The sequence below is a fragment of the Hippopotamus amphibius genome, chromosome 6 (assembly GCF_030028045.1).
Source record: "Hippopotamus amphibius kiboko isolate mHipAmp2 chromosome 6, mHipAmp2.hap2, whole genome shotgun sequence".
NCBI classification, from domain to species: Eukaryota; Metazoa; Chordata; class Mammalia; order Artiodactyla; family Hippopotamidae; genus Hippopotamus; species Hippopotamus amphibius.
In genome coordinates, this window is record NC_080191.1 from 7,617,630 (window position 1) to 7,639,280 (window position 21,651).

At 42.4% G+C, this 21,651-nt stretch overlaps 1 protein-coding gene across 3 annotated transcripts in view; it reads left to right on the forward strand.

Moving 5' to 3' along the window:
• Nucleotides 1–19,672, forward strand: part of SLC22A16 (solute carrier family 22 member 16) — a 32,634-nt gene extending 12,962 nt beyond the window's left edge. The window contains exons 4-9 of one of the 3 annotated variants that reach the window (XM_057740295.1): nucleotides 4,864–5,215; nucleotides 5,318–5,395; nucleotides 8,454–8,581; nucleotides 10,748–10,857; nucleotides 11,880–11,979; nucleotides 19,303–19,672. In XM_057740295.1, the coding sequence (XP_057596278.1) occupies nucleotides 4,864–5,215; nucleotides 5,318–5,395; nucleotides 8,454–8,581; nucleotides 10,748–10,857; nucleotides 11,880–11,979; nucleotides 19,303–19,500 (966 nt within the window). In that variant the 3' untranslated portion in view covers nucleotides 19,501–19,672. Of the gene's footprint in view, nucleotides 1–4,863; nucleotides 5,396–8,453; nucleotides 8,582–10,747; nucleotides 10,858–11,879; nucleotides 11,980–19,302 lie in introns of all 3 variants that reach the window. The other 2 variants (XM_057740294.1, XM_057740296.1) reach the window with 2 other exon arrangements.
• Nucleotides 19,673–21,651: the final 1,979 nt, after the last annotated feature.

The window sequence follows — 21,651 nt, forward strand, 5'->3', positions numbered from 1 at the left end:
GCAAGGATTTGTGAAACATCACTTCCACTTGGCATTGTGCTGGGGATTCTAGCTCGTACTATAAAGCAAAAGAGAGAGAAGAGACAGGAAGAACAAGAGGGAGACAGGAAAGCATAAAGGGAAAGAAAGAAAAAAAAAAGTCATTATTTGTAGCCATTGCAAATAATGGTTACAAATTATTTTACTTCTGAGCAATTGTATGTATCTAGTCATGCTTTGTATACATGAGCCAAACAGATGGTTAAGGTGTATTGCTAAGAAAGTCATTCTCAGGCACTCCCTGGTGGTCCAGTGGTAAAGAACCCACCTCCCAGTGCAGGGAAGAAGGGGTCAGTCCCTGGTGGGAAAACGAAGATCCCATATGCCTCGGAGCAACTAAGCCCATGTGCCACAACTACTGAGCTTGCACAACTACTGAGCTTGCACAGTGAGCACACATACCTCAGTGAGAGAGCCCAAGTGCTGCACACCACAGAGCCCAGGTGCTCTGGAGCCGGAGAGCCACGACTAAAGAGCAGCCCACACCAGAACGAAGAGCCTGCACCACTCTGAAAAGATCCTGCATGCCACAACTAAGACCTGACGCAGCCCCCCAAAAAAGAAAGTCATTTATATAATGTGCAGGAAGAAAGAAAACAAGAAGGCATCGGGTGTTTCTATTACAGGCTACAGGGGAGTAGAGTGCACAGGGCTTGAGTTTGAATCCCAGCGTCTCAGCTGTGTGACCTTGGGCAAACATCTTATCCTCTTCAAACCTTATACCTTATTTCTGATCTGTAAACTGTAGAAAATAATCCCTGGCTTCACTGGGTTGTTACCGGGATTCAGTGAGATTCAGGTAAGCATCCCCAGTTCAATACCTGGCACTCATTACAAGGGTGATTGTTACTGGAAGTGGACCAGCAGGCAGGGAAGCTGTTTCCACACTCACTGAGGCTTCCAGACAGGTTCTGAACTACCAAACAACAGCAGCAGTGATTTTGTTTGGAGGTCACTGGTCAAGTATAACAGAGTGAAGTTTTATCTTCAGGGAGAGTTGGGATCTTGCTGAACACGGAGCAGGGCATGTATCCCCTCTTACCAGAATGGAGGATCCAAGGGTCTGGACAGAAGCCAAGGACTTCAATCTCAGAAGGAGAGGTTGCTGCACCCCCTCAGAGGGCAGGGTGGTGTATTCTCTTTTGGAGTCTTCATTGATGGCTGGGAAGGGTTCCTAGGAAGCCACACAGATGGCCAAGGATAGGAGGATGCATTAAAAACATTTTAGGAGAATTGAAGTGTTGCATCTTAAAAAAAATGTATATATATTTAGGAATGTAGAGAGTTTTTAATACAAAAGATAACAACCAGTAGTTCTATCTCCACTGAGGACAGAATAAGAGGAAGTGGCTCTGTAGCTGCAGAGTGAGCTTTGACAAGAGACTTTCTGGTGGGAATGATGGTACAACAGAGGCAAAGACAGGTCTTGAGGGGTGTGGAGCCCTCCTTTGGAAGATTTAAGAGGATAATTCTAAAGATATCTGTTTCAGTCTTGCAAATACCATGAATTGATTTCTGGAGCCAAGACAATGAGACAGCCACCCATAGAATACATCTGAAAACGTGGCCTTAATTTTCTGTGGCTCTTTCCTTTGGTTTTTATGGGAAATGTATTTATGATTCAATTCTGAGTAGAGAGGATGAAGGCAGATTCATTCACTCAGCACATTTATTGATCTGCCTACAGAGTGTAATGCTAAGTAAACCTGATCAGGCTGTTTCTATAACCCTACATTGTAGAGGAAGGCAAAACACTGATGGGCCATCGTTAAAAATCCATACAACGTTGATGATGGAGGATTAACCATGGAGAGGACCCTGCAGTGGGGGATGGGGCGGGGAATCTGGAGAGTCAGGGGGTTTTTAGTGTGAGGGATGGTTGAGAGAAGAACCTTCTAGGCAGAGGGAGCAGCAAGTGAGAAGGCCCTGAGATGTGAAGGAACTGAAGGTCTGGATGCCTGGAGAATAGAGAGGAGGTGAAATGCGTGATAAGGCTGAAAGAGAGAAAGATGACGAGGCAGGGCCTTGTAGAATGACAAAAAGTTTGCCTGGTTTCCTAAAGGCGGTGGGAATCCACCGAAGGCGTTCAGTGTATTCAGGGGTGAAGTGGACATTCTGGCTGCTATGTCGGGGATGGGATCAGGGTAGATGTGAGGAATAGGGTGTTATCAGTGGAGGTGACAGGTGTGAATGGGATCAAGGAGTCTTCTGGAATTATTTAGGCAGTTGTGCATGGACTGTTTGAACCTAGTGACGGAAGTAACCAGTAGGAAGTGGGAGTGAACTGAGAAAGAATTGTCACTGAAAAAAACATTTTGGGGACTGATGTTATAGCTTACCTTAATAGGGAAATTGGTAGTATTTGAAGGTTTAAATTTACCAAACAACTGGATTCTTCAATATGGGAGTCCTCATTTTCAGGTTTCATTATCTGTCTTGCAATTACAAGGTTGTGTGGGGAGATAAAAGCTGTTGCCACAAAATATGAAACTGACTCTTAATACAGTAGTCCCCATCCAGCGCCTCTCTGCTTACTGCTCATAGGGTAGCCTCTTTGTGATGCTGATGCAAAGTGGAATTGCAGATCTTACAGAAGATGCTAGATTATGAAAAGTCTTTGAAAGTAGTGGTGGAAAACTGCCTGAGTCCTACACAGATCCCTGGACCAGCTGGAATCTGGCAGAGATAGACCAGTTAATGTTTGAAGAAATTAACATCCACAAGGATAGTGACAAGATGAGCCTTCAAAAGAGTATGATTCAAATATCAAAAGATTAATAGAGGCCTTTGGGGAAATCAGTGATGCTCTAGAATAATTTTGCAAAAATTAATTTTATGTTTTATAAAAGTCAAATGTGAAATTATTTTGTAAGAAAAATTCTAATCTTTTCACCACCACTGCACACACACACAAAATCCATCATTTGTTTCATTCTTTGTTTATTCCATGAATGGTCACATATTGTTTTTATAATCTAAATTTTGTTAAATTAAAGATAGGCCCATTTTCAAAATAAAGTTTTACTGCCTTTTTTTTATTGTGGTAAAATACACATGACAATATTTACCATCTTAACTATTTTTAAGTGTATCTATTTCCATGATATTAAGTACATTCATATTATTGTACAACCATCACCACCATCCATCCTCAGAATTCTTTTCATCTTGCAAATCTGAAACTCTGTATTCATTAAACAACTCCCCATTCCCTCTTCCCACCAGCCCCTAGTAACCACCATTCTACTTTCTGTCTCTATGAGTTTGACTACTCTAGATACCTCATAAAAATGGAATCACACAGTGTTTGTCTTTTTGTGTTTAGCTTATTTCATTTGGTATAACATCCTCAGAGTTCATTCATGTTGGAGCATGTGTCAGAATATTCCTTTTTAAGGCTAAGTCATACTCCATTGTGTGTGTATATATATATATATATATATATACTACAATTTGCTTATTTATTCATCTGTTGATGGATGCTTGGGTTGCTTCCATATTTTAGCTACTGTGAATAATGTTATGTTCACCATGTTATGAACATGGGTGTAAAAATGTTTCTTTGAGATCTCACCTTGAGTTCTTTTGTGTATATCCCCAAAATGGGATTGCTGGATTATATGGTAATTATATTTTTAATGTTTTGAGGAATCCCCATATTGTGCCATAGCAGCTGTACCATTTTACATTCCCACCAACAGTGCATAAGGGTTCTGATTTCTCCATATACTCAAAACCACTTGTTATGTGGTTTTTTTGTTGTTGATTGGTTTTTTTGATACTAGCCATCCTAATGACCATGAGGTGACATCTCATTGTGATTTTGATTTGCTTTTCCCTAATGATTAGTGACGCTGAGCATCTTTTTGTGTGCTATTGGCCATTCCTGTATTTTCTTTGGAGAACTCCAAGCCTATTTTTGAATTTGATTGTTTGTTTAGTTAGCAGACGTTTGGTTCTGTCCGAAGCATCCATAAAACATTTGGCCCATGCCAAAGGGTACTTGATATTTGGTCCTGTTCAAAACCATTTGGCGTGGCCCAAATATGCTCATGGATGATTTGGATAGGACCAAATTTCAAGGACCTTTTGGTGTGGACCGAGTGTATTATGGATGTTTCTGACAGGACCAAATATCCTGTAAGGGTTTGTTTTATTGTCGCGTTTTAGGAGTTCTCTATATATTCTGGATATTAGTCTCTTATAAGATACGTGATTTGTGTATATCTTATTCCATAAGTTGCCTTTTCACTCTGGTGATAGTGTCCTCTGATGTAGGGTCCTCTGATGCACAGACGTTTTGAATTTCCCTGAAGTCCAATTTGTCTGGGGTTTTTTTGGTTGCTGTTGTTGCCTGTCAAAATGAAGTTTTAATCAAATCTTGTTTCTTCTCTCTAGTTACCATAAATTGTTTGTCCCCGTTTAAAATTTAGGATTTGGTAATGAAGCTCTTCTCTAGATAGATAAATGGATATACACATTTACAAGGAACTGAGACATAAATTCACACGGTAAAGGAATCTTTAAATGAAGCAAAGGCAGTCTCTAACATTTATATCATGCATAACCACTCAAGTTTTGCCATTTGGGGTGGACAGGGTGTGTGAAGATGAAAGGACCCATTTAAAGAAAAAGAATTAAATGTCATTGTATAAATATGATATGGGTTTCAGAAAACAACTTATCATTTTCTCTCTTGCCTATGTGTGATTTGCAGAGAGAACAGACTCCTTAGTAGTTACATGTGTGACCTTAAATCTGACTCCTTCGTAGTTACATATGTGACCTTAAATCTGGACCACCCTCCTTACTTTTGTTTTGCAGTCTGGAAGTGGCTATCTCGTGGTGGTGTTTGTCTATGTGACAGAATTTGTCGGCATGCAATCTCGGACGTGGGCATGCATCCACTTGCATTCCTTTTTTGCTTTTGGAACCATGGTGGTGGCTTTGACGGGCTACTTGGTCAGGACCTGGTGGATCTATCAGATAGTCCTCTCCACAGTGACTGTCCCCTTTGTCCTGTGCTGTTGGATGCTCCCAGAGACACCCTTTTGGCTTCTCTCAGAGGGAGAATATGAAGAAGCACAGAAAGTAATTGATACGATGGCCGAGTGGAATAGGACGAGATCCTGTAAACTGTCAGAACTTTTATCACTGGATCACAACAGTTCTGCTGGTAATAAGCCCTCTCAAGCTGAGACGCACACCCTATCAGACCTGTTTTATAATTGGAGTATCGGAACAAGGACACTTATTGTTTGGCTGATTTGGTTCACAGGGTGTTTTGGGTTCTACACCCTCTCCTTGAATTCTGTTAATTTGGGAGGCAATGAATATTTAAATCTCTTCCTTATGGGTAAGTGGTTAAATTATATTTAAGTGTAGCCATGAAGTGAAATTTCTACCGAGTTTTGAGAGTGTTTCTATTGTCTTTTTATTCTACCAGGAACAATACTGCCAACTATGTTATTATGGTCTCTTTTAGTGTTACATGTGCAAATGTTCTCTTTAAAAAAAAATGCAAACAGAAGATTTGAGTCCCTCCTTCCTTTTCTGCCTCTTCTCCTTGCTTGCTTCCTTCCTTTAAGCCCATCGCCATCTCAGAACTGTCTTTCAAAGGTAACTTCTATAACCTTTGGCTTGTACTTTCTGATCTCTGCATATCCATACGTTTGTGCAGATAAATGTTTTATATTTTAACATAAATGAGATTAATCACTACATACTGTTCTTTGCAAGCTGCACTCCTTTTAAAATTTAACATGTCTTGGAGATCTTCTGGTATCTTTCTACCCTCAAATGTCCTTAATTTAGGAATTTTAGTCAGTAAGGTAACCCCATTACATGCACCTGTAATTTGTGTTGTCATGCTTCTTTTAATTCCGTAGCAGGTTAAAATAGCTTCACATACTGTGTGATAGCTTGAGGTGTGACTCCTAGGGTAAACCAAATTCATACCAGATATGAGAGAATTACCAGAAAGGCATTTGTCCAGCTGGTTATTTCCGTGTAGGCTGCTTGTATTTGATATTCTCCCCAGAAAAGTTTGCTTTAAAATTTTTATACATAGATGTCATCCTTTCTCATTAAAGTGCTCTGAGGAGACACCTGTTTTTGTTTATTATAGCTCAGCAGGAATTATGAGAGAAGTCATTTTAAGAAAAAACACTTTACTCTTTTTTTGGGCAGACCAACAAGTTTATAAAAAGAGCCTATCTTGACTTCAGATGCATTCTGTGTGTCAATTTGAAAGAGGATGCAGTATTTCTAGAACAGAGCAGCAAATGGTAGGAGAATTAAGCGGGGTGGGGTGTGGCCTGGGGAAGCTTAGCAGCACCGGACTTTTAGGTATTTATGATATAGTCTTAATTAATTTTGATGGAGATGTAAATTATCAAGAAAGCAGGCGGTCTCATGGATATAAAAATGTTTCTAAGACAAATACCATGGTTTTATAGTCCCTACTGCCTTTGATTTTTCATGTCATTGCCCTTTCCAGCATCCCTCTGCCTGACAGGTGCTTCTAGTTAACACTTTTGTGCCATGAAATTTTTGAACGAGTTTTCATCTCCTGAGATGGTTTGGAGCTGGTGGGAATTTCAGCTTAGGTTTTGTGCTACTTGCAGGTGATAAACAGTACAGTAGCCTGAAGACATACCTTTGGGGTTATGTGAAGATAGGAGCAGAATGGGGCCTGAGAGAATAAAGAGATTATACATTATAAAGTGAAGAAAATAAAGGCACATTGTCCTAATACCAGAAGGGTTGGGCCTCATTGGTTGAACTATTTCTTTTTTTTTGGCTTCACCATTTCTGTTCCAGACATAGTCAAGTTAAAATCTAGATGCAGCATCAATAAAACAACGCAAGAAAAATCAAGGTGGAATATACTTTAAAAGGTCTCTAGCTGTTTCCCAGTTGCTGTGCAGCTTTGCTAGACTCCAGGAAGTCAACTGGTGGCCTTGCACATAGTGCTGTAGAGCGGGGAGCCCTGAGTCAGATGCGGAGGGAATCAGACATGAGGGAGGGAGGTTGCAGCAAAGACCAATTCCTGAGCTGTCACATACTCACTTGGCTCAAGTCATTTAATCTTAGTTGGAAAGTTGGGGTAGTAAAATCCAGGCCTACTCCCATGAGGCTCTTTTGAGACGTGTTTAATAAACACTTAAAAAAACCAAAACGAAACAAACAAACAAAAAGCGAGTAGAGTAATAGATGTACCTACTGTTCTGGCCCGGAGGAATGGACCTTACAGCAGGGTCTGAAAGGGAGGCATTTTCTCTGGAGTTGTTTATTTTTCATATTAATGAAAAGGAGGGAGACCATCTCTCCAGTGGGGCTCTGAATGTTGTTTTTTCCCTTTGCCCAGCCTTTTTTTTTTTTTTCTCAGCAGCTGCAACTGAGTTTAATTTCTGATGTACTGCTAAGAATGTTAACTCAGAAAATACGTATCCATCCACAACGATATGTTCCCAAAGCTGTAGGAGACACGTAAACCCAGACCTGCCGTAACATTGTGTAGTTGCATGGGCAAATGCACATCAGTCCCAAAGGCAGCGGTGGGTAGTGTCCTGGGGTAAGGCAAGCTGCAGACGGTCCAAAGAATAGACCTTTAAATTCCGTGGACAACCTAGGCTACTAAACAGTGACAGTTTCTCAAAGGCTATTGGGTTTGCTCAGTTTTGGTGAGAGATCTTCTTGCTCCCTGATGCATTCTGGCTGATAAATATAAAGCTTTTTCGTTCTGAATCTAAGATTCAAAGTTTGGTTCTTCAAGGGAAGGGCTTTTAAGTCAGTTATGGACCTATGGACCTATGGACTCAGCTCTTTACTTTTTGTTATGGGGGAGTAAAAAGAGATCCAAGACAGAGTCCCTGCTCTGTGGGGGAATTCATGTTAGATTTACTTTTAAGTTGAAAATCCATGAAGCAGGTATCATTACTTTGTATACCTAGCTGACACTGAATTTTCTACGTCAGGTGTTATGTTCAAAGTTACCAATACATACATTTCCGCATAGTTCTGCCAAGCAGAAGAAGCCAAAGATCAGAAAAGGTAAATGTTGTCTATTGATTTACATATTTATTCACTCAATTGGCCCGTCCTCCAGGCTCTGTGTTGTGTCCTGGGAAGCTTCCCACCTAGCAGGGGATAAGATTCTGAGGACAGGTGATAAGTGCTGGGCGGATTATGTGAGCATTAGTGTATGTCACAGCAAAACACCCTCCCCGCTCCCGTGAGTTTAAGAGTCATGGGGCTTGCTGTCTCTCAGGCAGTTGTTAGATAGTTCTTAGAAGCCCCTGGAAGCAGAGAGAGGGCTGCGCATTCCTTTTGGGTGGTGGGTTAGAAGCCAGGGTCCCCTGTTCAGTTGGACGCTGTGGCTCATAGAGATGCACCATTTTGCTCCATGACAGGTGCAGTGGAAATTCCTGCTTACTTCTTTGTGTGCTTCGGGATGGACCGTGTGGGGCGAAGAAGCATTCTGGTTTTCTCCCTTCTCTCAAGTGCAGTGACCAGTGGTGTGATTATGGTGATCCCCAAGGTGAGTTATTTTATGTTTTATTTAGAGAATGGCTAGTTATACTATGACAGTTTGATGGGAACCTTTTCAGCTTATGAGTATGAAGATAAATTAGACATATGGATAAAGTCTATACTGTACATAAGATTTTAAATGTTTTCTGTAAAAGTCATTCTTTCTCTGTTATATAGATAGTTGAAAATTTAAGGAAAAAAAGAAATGTGTGTGTGTGGGGGGGGAAGCCCATAATCCCACTTCCCAGAGATGGCCAGTGCTGTATTTTGTAAACACGATCATCTTGAGTGAGGAGAGCAGATTGCACCTTCCAGTGACTGTTGTCACCTTAAACCTTTGTTCATGCATGAAAGATCTCTCCAGCATCTAGTATTTGCCAGGTTCTTTTGTGGGTGCTGAAGACATGCAGTAAGTCAAGTTTCTTTGAGTATAATGAGGAAAAACAAAATAGGATGAGGGCTGGAGAATGACTAGGGCTGGAGAAAGACTATGGCTGGAGGATGACTGGGCCTGGAGGATGACTGGGGCTGGAGAATGACTGGGGCTGGAGGATGACTGGGGCTGGAGGGGGAACACACATGTGTACTATTTTACTTTATCTAAGGTGATTGAGGATGGCGTCCCTCGCAGAGAAGGTGTCGTTTGATTAGAAACCTGAAGAAGTGAGGGACCATGGAGACAGCTGGCAGATATGATGAGCCTTACGTTCGGGATTGTTCCAGTTTAAATAGCCTTGTTTTCCACTGTGGTAGATTAGTAGTTTCCAATTTCTAGGGTGCGTAAATCCCCCGAGGAGCTTGTTTTTAAAATGTCTTAGTGAGAAACAGTGCCATAAACGACTGAAGTGACTTCCACATTCCTGTATTTTGGCAAACCCCATCCCTTAGAGGACCTCTTGCACCCAGAAGTACTCCTTCTCTTTCTTCCCAGAATGTAGAACCTGGGTTTTCATTCTCAATGTGGAAAATATGGTCACAATACTTTCAAATACTTTCTATTTTAAATTGATTATGTAATTATTAAGCAATAGTATCTCAACCTTTAGATCAAGGCATTTTGTTTTGCATATTGTTTGAAATTTTATTTAAGCTAACCAGTGACTTCCTTTTATAGTAACGCTTCACTAAATTATCAGGGCTGGTGAATCAAATGTTTCATGTATTGCAGTTTCTAGGTGATTGATATATACAACTGGTTCACACCGTTAAAACTATTTGAGACAAGGAGGTCTCTGCCAATTTGAGCAAGCTTCATCCATAGCTTTTTTTGTTTGTGTTTTTAAGTAGCTTGCAGCTATGGCAGCTGTCTTTGAGCTGGTGAAGATATAGGGGAACCCTAGAACCTTCAGGTTCTATGGTGATTAAGCCCCAGCAGTAATGTGGAAGACAGGAAAGTGGCTGATGGGGATTTCTCGAAATAGGGTACTAACTCTTAATTGCAAATTTTTCCCCCTAATAAAACTTCTCTCCAAATGGTAGTCAACACAATACAAAAATTTTTAAGCCCCATTAATTCATTCAACAAATACTGTCTACAGGAATAATTAAGGTGACACGGTCACACTGGCTGCCTTAATAGAGGCACCCCCAAATCTCAGTAACTTCACATCATAGACATTTATTTCTTGCTCATAGAAAGTGCGATGTGGGTGTACCTCGTTGGTGGCTGTGGGAGTGGTGAAGTGGGTGTTTGGCTTCATGGAGCCATTCAGGGACTCGGGTGCTGCCACCCCTAACACATGAACTCCAAGGTCACCAGGGCCTCAACACCCAGCTGGCTGACAGAGGAGGAGAGAAAAGATGGACTGTGGGAGGTCTCTGAGAACCACTGCAGGAAGTGGAACACGCCAGGGCTGACAGCAGAAACCATCTGGGAGGGTCTCATTCCAAAGTGTCTCTTCCCAAATAGCTTATTTGGTAATTTGAAATCTCCAAGGCTATGGGGAGGCACAATAAAACTTTCCTCTACATTTCATAAAGATAGAAAGCTTTTGCAGACCATGAGTCGAGTTTACAAAATAAATCCAAACAAAAATAAAACTCTTGATTGTTCTGAAAAATACTGGAGAATTAGAAAGTTTTAAGCGATAATTTTAAGGATTTTCTATTTTTCTCTTAAAAATATTACTTGATGACAAACGATGGTCTATTTTGCCAATATATATTTTTTCAGGGTTACCAGGTTTGGCGTGTGGTGGCAACTATGGCTGGAAAATTTTCCATAGGGGCAGCCTTTGGCCTTGCCTACCTTTATACAGCAGAGCTCTATCCAACCGTTGTAAGGTGAGACTTACTTATTTTGCTGTTGTTTTCTTGTTATCTTTCACTTATGTGTCATTTCATAACATTTGGCCTTTGAGTATAAATGCTTCCTTTCCGTAGAAGTTACTGGAGCTACTTCCTCAGAGATTTGGGAAGGTTACATGATGATGCTAATTCTGAATCTGATGCTCTGTCTATACGTTATTAGCAAGGATATTAGAGAATTTGTTTGGAAATAACACTGTATTATCCTAAAACCATGTTAAGTCTCGAATACAATTGACTTACACCGACTCAAGGCTTGATTTTCTCAGGATGCATCTCTTGATGTCCTGACATCAGTTGTGTCAACTTGTTAGGACCGCATTAACAACACACCAGAGACTGAGGGGCTCAAACAACAGAAGTGTATTTTCTCCCAAATGTGGAGGCTAGAAGTCCGAGATCAAGGTGTTTGGTAGGTTTACTTTCTCCTGGGGCCCTTCTCCTAGGCTTAGTGAGAGATACTTATTCATGTTGAAAGCACCTTCTTTGCTTCCTACTAGACAGTCTATAAGATTTCTTTAAAGAACTTTCAAAGAAAAGCACATTAAGATATTGCTTGATTTTAAAAAATTGAAATAGGATGTTGCATAGATACAAATCTTCTGGTTTCCCAAATCCCCACTCTGTACCCCAAATAAACTCCTGCTCTAGAAGATGGATGTTATCCTCAATATTAGACTGAATGAGTATAAGTAAGGGTCTCATCTGCATAGCTAATGAAGATTGGTTTACCTTTTCTTTTGGTCTCGGATTGTCTTGAATTATCTGCATGCTTGTTTATCTACACCGTTGTTTCACAGAATGGGAATATAAATTATGAACAATTCTTAAAAAATGAAAGTAAAATTTTTTTCAAGTGTATTATGCTGACTTCCGTTTTATTATTTATTCTCTGCTGGGAGGGTGGACCGCAGCTCTGGGCAGCTGTTCCCTCACTCTCTGCATCCTGTGTGCCTCTCTTGTCTCCTGGCTGCTGTCTTAATATTTTGTGTTTCCAGGTCGCTGGCCGTGGGGAGTGGCAGCACGGTGGGCCGTGTGGGGAGCATCGTGGCCCCGTTCTGCATTTCTCTCTCCAGCGTGTGGACCTTCATGCCACAGGTGTTCATCAGTTTCTAGAACTTTACTGAGATAGCGGCGAGGCAGAGCAGCTGACTGCCTTCTCTGTTGCTCTTTATTGGAAGCCAGTTTATCGTTTGGTTATGGGGGTTTACACAAACCTTATTAATAGCTCACCAGTTGGTACGTAGGGTGGTGGTGGATGTTTTTCTTGTCTGTTGATCGCCTTCTCCCCATCTCCCCGCTGTGAGCTGTGAATTAGTTGCAATGCTGCCAGCCAGAGCAGGGCCTCTCGTCAGCACACCATGAAGCCGGGACTGTGTAGGGAGAGCCCTGTCTCTGGTCTCTCAGCCTGCGCTCCTCCGTCTGGATCCGCAGGCAGCCCCCCCACCCCCAGCCCTTGCCTCCGTGTTTGCACTGTGTGACGGCTGGTCAAGGCCAGTTCTGGAGGCTGCTGCTCCTGGAAGGATGCGGTGGTGTCTGGTGGAGAGGTGTAGGGATCTGTGGCTTTCAGCTTCCCTGAAACCTGAGGGGCTCTCCACAGGCGAGGTTGCGTGTGTGCCTCCTCCCGGCTCTGGTACTATGAGCCCTTCGCCTGCTTATGAAGCACGAGAGGGGTTCTGTTCAGTCTGCACATTTCCTCGTGGCCCAGCTGAGAGTTTGGGAAACCACATGGGACACTGTTACACACCTGGGTCAGGAGGAAGACGGGTGACGGGAGGGGTGGGGCAGGGAGGTGGGGACAGTGGGGGAGGTGGGGACAGTGGGGGATGTGGGGGTGACCCAAGGCATTGCATGATTTAGGGGAGAGCCCTGGGTGTGCTGGCCCCAGGCTCCCTCTCCAGAACTTCTTGGTCGTAGCCCTCTCTAGGCTGGTCCCTCCTGGTCTCCTCCTGTGCTCCTCTTTCCTTTTCTGTGCCTGCTTCTCCAGGAGCCATTCTGGCTGTCCTTCTCAATCCCTGTGTGGATAACCTCTCCTGAGTTCTGACTTCTCTTCCAAGCTGGCAGACCCACTGGCCCCACGGACATTCTCCCTGGGCAACTTACAACTTCACGTTTCCCAAACCCAGCAGGCTGGTGACTTAGGTTCCCTCCTCCTCCTGTCTCCACTCTGGGGTAGGAGTCCGTGGCCTCCAGCATGACACTTTAGCACGAGCTTTTTATTCCCCCACTCCTCCCAATCGAGGACACCAAGTCCTCTCCCTCTCCTCTCTCAAAACCACCCTACTCACGTGCTTCCAGGTGAGCCCCTCATCACCGCCTGCCTGCCAGCTTCCCTCCCTGCACTCCATCCTACCCCTACCCCATCAGAGTCGTTTGCTGAACCACAGCTCCGGTCCAGGTGCCCCTCACCTTCAGAACAAAACCCAGACTCTGCCCAAGACATCCTTTCCAGATTGACCCCCTGCCCATCTTCCTATTTTGTTTTGTTTCCTCACACACGTCCTTCTCCTCTCCACACCCACCCTGTTCTCATGCATCCCCACCCCCCCACCCCCGCCTGAACATCCCCTCTGCACAGAATGCTTCTCTCCCACATCCCCCCGCCAAACTTCCAGGTATCTTTTTTTTTTTTTTAAAAGAATGGCACCAGTTCTAGACATTCTGTAGCCATGAAAGTGATGTTAAAACGGGGAAAACAGACGAGGCTAATTGACTAAACCAGGACCTCCTCCTGTGGAGGAGGGAGGGAGAGGCCTCTGGCGTGCAAGCAGTTTTCTTGTGGGTGATCAAGACCATGATGTGCTTGCTTTGATAATTATTTCTGAAACTGCATTTAAAAAAATTATATCATATTTTATGGTAGGTAGGTAGATAGACAGATATAGACCTGTTTTTTTTTTTTTTTTTTTTTTTGAGAGGTAAATCCAAGAACCATTGGGACCCAGGCTACCGCAGAAGGTTGCACTCCCTCAGGGTCAGAACCTTGAAGGGCTCCCAGAACGGAAAGATGCATAGATGCATTAAGGCAGCAATTTCTTCCCAGTACTTCTATGAAGTCCCTTTCACAGGGTCTTCCAGGGCTTTGTGGAGAGCAGTGGCCTCACCGTGTTCTTTTGGATGAGGGTGTCCTGGAGCTTTAGTGGCTGTGACTTGCGCGGCTTGGGGAGATGAGGCCAGAACTGGACCCACTTGCCTTGTTCCCAGTTTGTCCTCCTGCGCTGCCTCTGCCGGACGACTAGTGGGAGGCCAAACGCTCTAGGGGTTAAGATGAAGCAGCCCCCCGTGTATATTTTAAGATGCAGAGCAAACCTCACTTATTCAGGAAGCCCACCCAGATTCAGTGACGCAAGCTCTCCCTGTCCCAGGTCTGCATAGCATTCTGTGTGTATCCTTCCCTCAGCCCGCTGTCACAGTCTGGCTGTGTTATTTGCACGTATGTCTTTGTCCCCCAGTTAAACTGCTGGACTCTTGCAGGATAGGGCATTTTGTATCCCCACCACTGGGTCCTCCGGAGTGTTTCTCTCACCTTGTGTGCCATTCATGTTATAATTTACTTAACATTTTAAATCAAATAGAGTGGCTTTTAAAATTTAGCTTTGCCCTAAACAACAACACTGAAATCATATATGCTAGTTATATGTTTTTCCTAAATACACTAACAAAACCTCACAAGAAGTAAAACAAATTGTTTGAGACGACCTTAAAAAAAAAAAGAAAAAAAAAAAAATCGCCTTGCATACACAGGTGTTATGCATCTGTTGTTTGGGAATCATTGGCTCAGCGTGGTTCTCTCTTATGTCCAAGTAACAGTCACTCAGTCAAGTTTGCTTAATTGGGGGTATTGGGTCTGGCCTACACAGGAAGGGGATTTTGAAAGTCCACCACTCTTTTCAGGGAATGGAGGACTTTCCTAGAAGCATCTCCTTTGTGCTAGCACTTTATGTTCCTCATTAAGTAAATAAAAGATAAAAATGGAAAAGATGTTTTTAAAAATAAGCTGACACACAGAAGAAGATAATCTATAAAAGCAAACTGCTATGAAATCACTAAAACCAAATAAAGATTTTTTTTTTTAAAGAACATCCATAAGGTTCTGTTATGGACTTTAGAGTTAAAGGGATGTTTAATTTTATTTAACAGGTACTTAAATAGTGCTTGTTCTGTGACAAGCTCTATTTTAAGTGCTTTACAAAAAGTAGTCTTCATAGAAGGCAGGTACTATTTTTGCTTCCCTATTTAAGTGACAGAACTTGGGTTCGAACCCAAATACCATGCCTTTTGCATAGGTTAAACAAACAAACCAACCAACAGTCCTAAAAGGGATGCAGAGAAATAAGTTCTTCCTCCACCCTGACCCTGAACCCCACTTCCCCAGGACGACTTCTGTCAGCAGGGTCTTGTGTATATTTTGCAAAAATATTCTGTGAACGTGCTTCTTTTGGATGCAGCAGATGTTGCTTGCCATTTTTAATGAGTAAAAAAATAAATCATTAAATTTCTCATTAAGCTTATTTATGGCTGTCAAACTGCCTGGGGAGCCAGTATTTTCATTTTGAGGAATAGAAATGGTAATCTAGAAGATAAGTTTATACTTTTTTTTTTTTGCCTTTTTAAAAAAATTTTATTTATTTATTTATTATTTTTTTGGGGGTACACCAAGTTCAATCATCTGTTTTTATACACATATCCCCGTATTCCCTCCCTCCCTCGACTCCCCCCCACCCTCCCTGTCCCAGCCCTCTAGGGCATCATCCATCCTCGAGTTGAACTGCCTTTGTTATACAGCAACTTCCCACTGGCTATCTATTTTACAGTTGGTAGTATATATATGTCTGTGCTACTCTCTCACTCGCTTTCAAAAAGAAGCACATGAAAATCACTCCTGCTGCTGCTTTTATTATCAACCATATTTTTTAGTAATCTAAGGCAAAAAAGTGGACACGTAATTCATCTCCTCTTTGTATTCATGAACTCATCTGGCAGAGGTTGAGTGTTGATTTTGATTTAGCCTCCCTGCTAGGTGATGTGGATCAGAGATGAAAGAAACAGCATTTGTCCTGAGAGATGTCCAGTCTGGTGTGAAAGGCAGAGGCCCCAGAGAAGAGGGCTATGGTAGGGAAATGCTGGGGTTATGGAGTTGTAAGAGAGGGCTACCAACCCAGGCTAGAGCCAGAGAGGAGGTTTCCTGGAGGAGGGGGCTTTAATCTGTGTCTGGAAGAGCCAGTGAGAGTCAGCCAGGTGAAGAAGGAGAGAAGGGAGTTCCCTGCAGAAGAAACAGAAAGGCAAAATCTTAGAGGGGAAAAGGAACATGGCCAGTTTGAGTTTGGGTGCAAGCATTACTGCTAACACCCAGGGTGGGTTGTGGGAGTCAGGAGATGTGGGTGAAAGGATGGGCAGCATCTCAGAGGAGATCAGACCAGAAGAACATTCAGACTAAAGGTGGGTTGGAGAGGACAGGATGGAGAAGTATCTACAGGACCCCTGATGAGTTACGTATGGTGGAGGCAGGCAGCTGGAGGGATGGAAGAGTTGTTCTTGGGGCTGGAGGGAACCCAGGAGGAGTAACAAAGTTGAAGTGGGGAAGGACAGTGCACTCGAATTGTGCATGAAGAGTTTGAGGTGCCTGCTTGAGGGCGGGGGTGGAGGGGAGGCGTCCAGGAGACAGGTCCCTTTGCCAATCTGGAGCTCAGGGGACAGCTCCCACGGGAGATACAGATTTGGGAGTCAGCTTCTGCAGAGGTGAGGGAGACGGAAGAGCAGAACCCTGGGAACGGTGGCATTTAAAGAGGGATCCAGGGCGGAGACTGAGATGCAGCAGCCGGAGAGATGGGGAGATGACCAGGACCCCAAAGAAGGAGGCGAGGTGAGGAAGGCAGGACAGGACAGCGGCTAAGAAAGTGCAGTACAGGAAAACGTCCGTCAGGTTTGGCAGCTAGGAATCTGTGGCCTGCAAAGAGCAGTTGCTGTGGGTGGTGGGAGTGGGCCGTGCTGGCGGGGAGAGGACAGAAGGAGAAGTGGGTTCTGTGGAGAGGATGGGCTGGGGGCTGCCGTGGGTGTGGGCTGAGGCAGAGGGCCTCTTTTGCTTGTTTCAAAAGATACGAGAGTAGTAATGATAGCTATTATTTATTGACTCCTTAACGTAAACCAGTCATTGGTTTGAGTGCCTTAAATGTGTCATTTAACTTGATCCTTACAGTAGTCCTTTGGGGGCGGGTAATATTATTGTTTCCATTTTACAGATAAGGAAACTGAGGAGCAGAAAAGTTAAGTCACTTGCCCAGGGTCATACAGGTAGCTAGTGCAAGTTCCTGGGCAGAGTGGGTACAGAAATTATAAGAGGCTCAAGTACATTATTTATTTATTTATTTGTTTATTTATTTATTTTTATTATTTTTTTTGGCTGCATTGGGTCTTCGTTGCTATGCGCAGGCTTTCTCTAGTTGTGGTGAGTGGGGGCTACTCTTTGTTGCGGTGCACGGGCTTCTCATTGCAGTGGCTTCTCTTGTTGCAGAGCATAGGCTATAGGCGTGCAGGCTTCAGTAGTTGCAGCACGTGGGCTCAGTAGTTGTGGTGCACAGGCTTAGTTGCTCCGAGGATGTGGGATCTTCCTGGACCAGGGATGGAACCCATGTCCCCTGCATTGGCACACAGATTCTTAACTACTGCACCACCAGGGAAGTCCCAAGAACGTTTATTTTTGCTGAGGGAAGCTGCCAGTGGAAAGGAAAAGATAAAAAATTAGTAAGAATTGGGTTTTTCGTATACATACTACTATATATAAAATAGATATTCAACAGCAACCTACTGTATAGCACAGGGAACTCTTCTTAATACTCTGTAATGACCTATATGGGAAAGGAATCTAAAAAAAGAGTGGATATACGTATATGTATAACTGATTCACTCTGCTGTACAGCAGAAACTAACACCACATTGTAAATCAACTGTCCTCCAATAAAAATTAAAAAAAATAGATCCAATTGATTCATTAAAAAAAAAATTAGTGAGAAAGAAGGGAGGTCTATTGGTGGAGGAAGACCACACCCCCACCGGCACCCTTCCACCTCCCACCCCCAGGAGGAGATGAGAGGCGACAAAGGCTCATCCTGGCCAGGGTGGGTGGAGAGAGTTGGGAAGTTGTGGGGGTGGGGTGTGCTGGCCAAGGGCAGTGGGAGAGCAGGTCTTCTGCTTAGAGTGAGAGGGGAGATGGAGGGTTCTGAGTTTGTGTAGTGCCTGACTATTCTTACTGCCAAGTTAAAAAGGAAAATCCAGTCTTGTCTTGGAGCTTCCATTTGATTCTATTTCTTGTTTAGACTTATTCAGTGTTTTTCAGATCCTGACAGAGGGCTCTTCGGGGTTTCTATATCCTTTGCAATGTCACCTTAAATTCGATAACTGCTTCTAGGCTTACTCATGTATTTCTAGAATTAGGTTGTCAGTGTCTGCAAAACAAAGCAAAGAGCTGTCTTCCCAGGTTCTGTCTGTTAGTGATGTGGCCTCACATCATGTCACAGTTGCACTGTGTCTCAGAGGCTGTAAAAACACCAAGTATGCAGATTTATCAGCCAAACCATGCCTTAATTTATTTTTATGGGCTCTTCCCAGAGGGCATTTTTTGCTAAAGGAGTTTAAATTATGTAAGGACAAAGTTTTTACAGACCATATAGAGATTTAGTTCTAAAATCCACCCCAAATCTTCATAGTGATCAGCAGAGAATAGATATGCAGACTTTAGTTTTTCATGTGATTTGCATTCTTAAAAGCAAACACCTTGGTGCTAGTCTAAAAGGTTGCCTTTTTTGTGTCAAAACCTGGAAAGCAAAGAAATACTGAATTTTTATAGGAAGTCACTTGTACCCCTCCCCACCCTACCCCCAGAGTAGCAACTAGTTTCCATTACCTCTGTTTTGTTCCCCCTAAGTTCTGTAGGTTTTTGTTCATTGAAACATTAATTCGTGGAAGCATGCATTCATTCATTCCCCACCATTTATTGAATGCTGATAGCATGTCAGTTATTGGGGCAAGGGTGGGGTTGACTAGGACTGTCCCTGACCATCAAGTCCAAATCCAGGACTCTGGGTTTCCCCGTGAGACTTTGGAGGCTAGGAAGACAGACTTTTTTTTTCTCTGTGTAGCTCCTAGGACAGTGCCTACACGGGTAATAATGCAGGCAGTAACTGGGATTTATTGAGTAGGTGCTCCGCAGTGGTTAATGAATAATCAGATTAAGCCTAGTCAACGAATTAAAGAACCCCCAGACCAGCATGAGTAACCAAAAAGGTCTCACTGAGGAATAAAAATGACAACTGTTTTGTCAGATTCAATTCTGTTGCCCCCTGAAAAAGGCTCAGAAATGATTATTCTCCGAAGGGTACATTTCTTTCTCGATGTGTCACTTACTCTTTTTTTAATTCCTTCTAGTTGCTCGTTGGGACTTTTGGTTTCATGAGTGGAGTGCTGACACTGATGCTTCCAGAAACTCTCGGGAAGCCTCTGACAACTACTTGGAAGGAGACTGAAAAGGAGAGCAGTTCAGGCAAATTACTTTCCACAACTAATAACACTGCCTTAGAAAACATCGCAGTGGTTAGCTCTGACGATTCTGGTCTTAATAAGTAAACGTGCCCGCCGTGCCGCCTAGCACCTGAAATGTTCTTTAATGCTTCTGTATTAGAGGAACATTCTTCTCATCTCCTGCGTGTCCTGTATGTGTGTCTTTTTTAGAATTTTGTAAGAGAGTTTTGAAACAATGGTTTTGTAAAAGTAGAAGAAATAAAAAGCAAGATGAGAATTGTTTTTTTTACACTGCTTTCTTATTGCCGCAAAATATTTTTCCGTGTTTGCTCTTCTGTGTCACTGGTTCTTGCAGGCCCGAGGGACTGCTGCCTACTCCCTCCAGTATCAGGGTCCCCTCCCCCCAGCATCAGGACTGCATGTGAGAGTGTGTTTCTTTTGACAGAGCCACTTGGAGGTTCTATGTCTGATATTCCTTCCTCTTTTAGGAGAATCATAGCTCTAAATTCAAGTCTTACTCAGAAATGCCCCATCAAGAAACACTTGTCTGATCATAAAAACTGTAGCTATGAAAGAGATATCTTGCTTTCCAGCACCCTGAAGGAAGAGGGCTTGAGTGTGCAGACAGATGTGCTTGTGTTTGGCCCAGTGAAGGGACACACATCTGCTAGGGGTCAGGAGTGAGGTTTCTGTCTGACATTCTTATTTTTCCTAAATTTACCAAATTCTGTCTGTAAGTCTCATTCCCTATACATAAAAGCTGTGGCATTTTACTGCATTGCAAACTTTTAAAGTTTGTAGATCATCTAGGAAATTGACATCTGGATCTGTTCCCAATATAAAAAATAATTTTTTTAAGTATTCTTGCCTTTAAAAAAATAATTTATAGAAAAAGTTTACTTTTTTAAAGTAATAAATTTTGTTCCTCAACTTCACTTATATTTTGCAAAAATACGAGTAGTTTAAGATCCTGAACATTTCAACTGCAAAATAACGGCATCGTCTTATCTGTTAGAGGAGTATGCTTTCCGGTTAAGTTTCCCATAGGTTTTGGGTATTTACTTGGGTTTCATCAGAAATTCATTATTTTTTTCTCTGCTCTTGAAATTGAGCCGTTGGTTATGTCTTATGTCCAGTATATTAGAATTGATGAAGCATTAGTGTTATCTGCAGAGGCAAATAAAAGAAAGATTAAGACAATTGTAGAGTTACTGTAGTTTAAAAAGCATTGCTATGGGAGAAAAAAAGATTTGACCTGAATTATTTGGATTTTTTATATTAGTTCAGTTCCCTGTATAATCACCCAATTCTTCACTTGGCCTTTTAACTTGTACAATAAAAAAATGAAACCAAAAACCTTTCTCCTTTTTTTTAAAACTATAATCATTTTAATTTATTTTTTAAATTTATTTTATTTTTTTAGTTTTTTTATTAAGGCGTAATATACATAAAATAAGATGCATAAAGCCCACTAATTAAATTTTTCATGTATACATCTTTTTTAAAAGAAAAGAGAAAAAGGAGGATACGAGAAGAAATGAGGAAGACTTTTTTTTTTAAGTCCTTTCTCTCATCTCTTATTTTGTCTCTTTTTCTTTTATTCCTTCAAACTCAGCCTGCTGTTCTATTGTCATTTAGATTTTTCATCTTAGTAAATATTTGATATTTTCTTGACTTTCTTTTTATGTTCTAGATTAGTTTGGTAGGCAAAATACCACAGACTGGGTGACTTAAACAATGGAAACTTATTTCTCATAGTTCTGGCGGCTAGGTAGATGTCCAAGGTCAAGGTGTTGACAAGGCAGATTTCACTCTGAGGCCTCTTCTGTTGGCTTGTAGGCAGCCACCATCTTGCTGTGAGGGAGAAGGAGCTTTCTGTCATCTCTTCTTCTAAGGGCACTAATCTCATCACAAGGGCCCCATTCTCATCCCCTCATCAAATTCTACATTCAGTCCATAATACCCATTGTGAATTTTTGTACCACTAAGTGTCCAGTCGGCAAAACAGAAACCTCTTAGGTATTTCAAGTAAGGAGAAATTTAATACAGGGCATTAGTTACAAAAGTATAGGAAGGATTGGTGGAACAAAATGGAGAAGGAGAAGTTACCCAGAGATCAGGAAGCCACTGCTCTCACTGGGCTGGGAACCCCAAGCCTATACTTCCTGCTTTCACTGCCAGTGCAAAAATCACATTTCTACATTTCTACTGCTGATCAGAAGCCCAGGAACCCATCCTCCCACTGATGCTACTGAA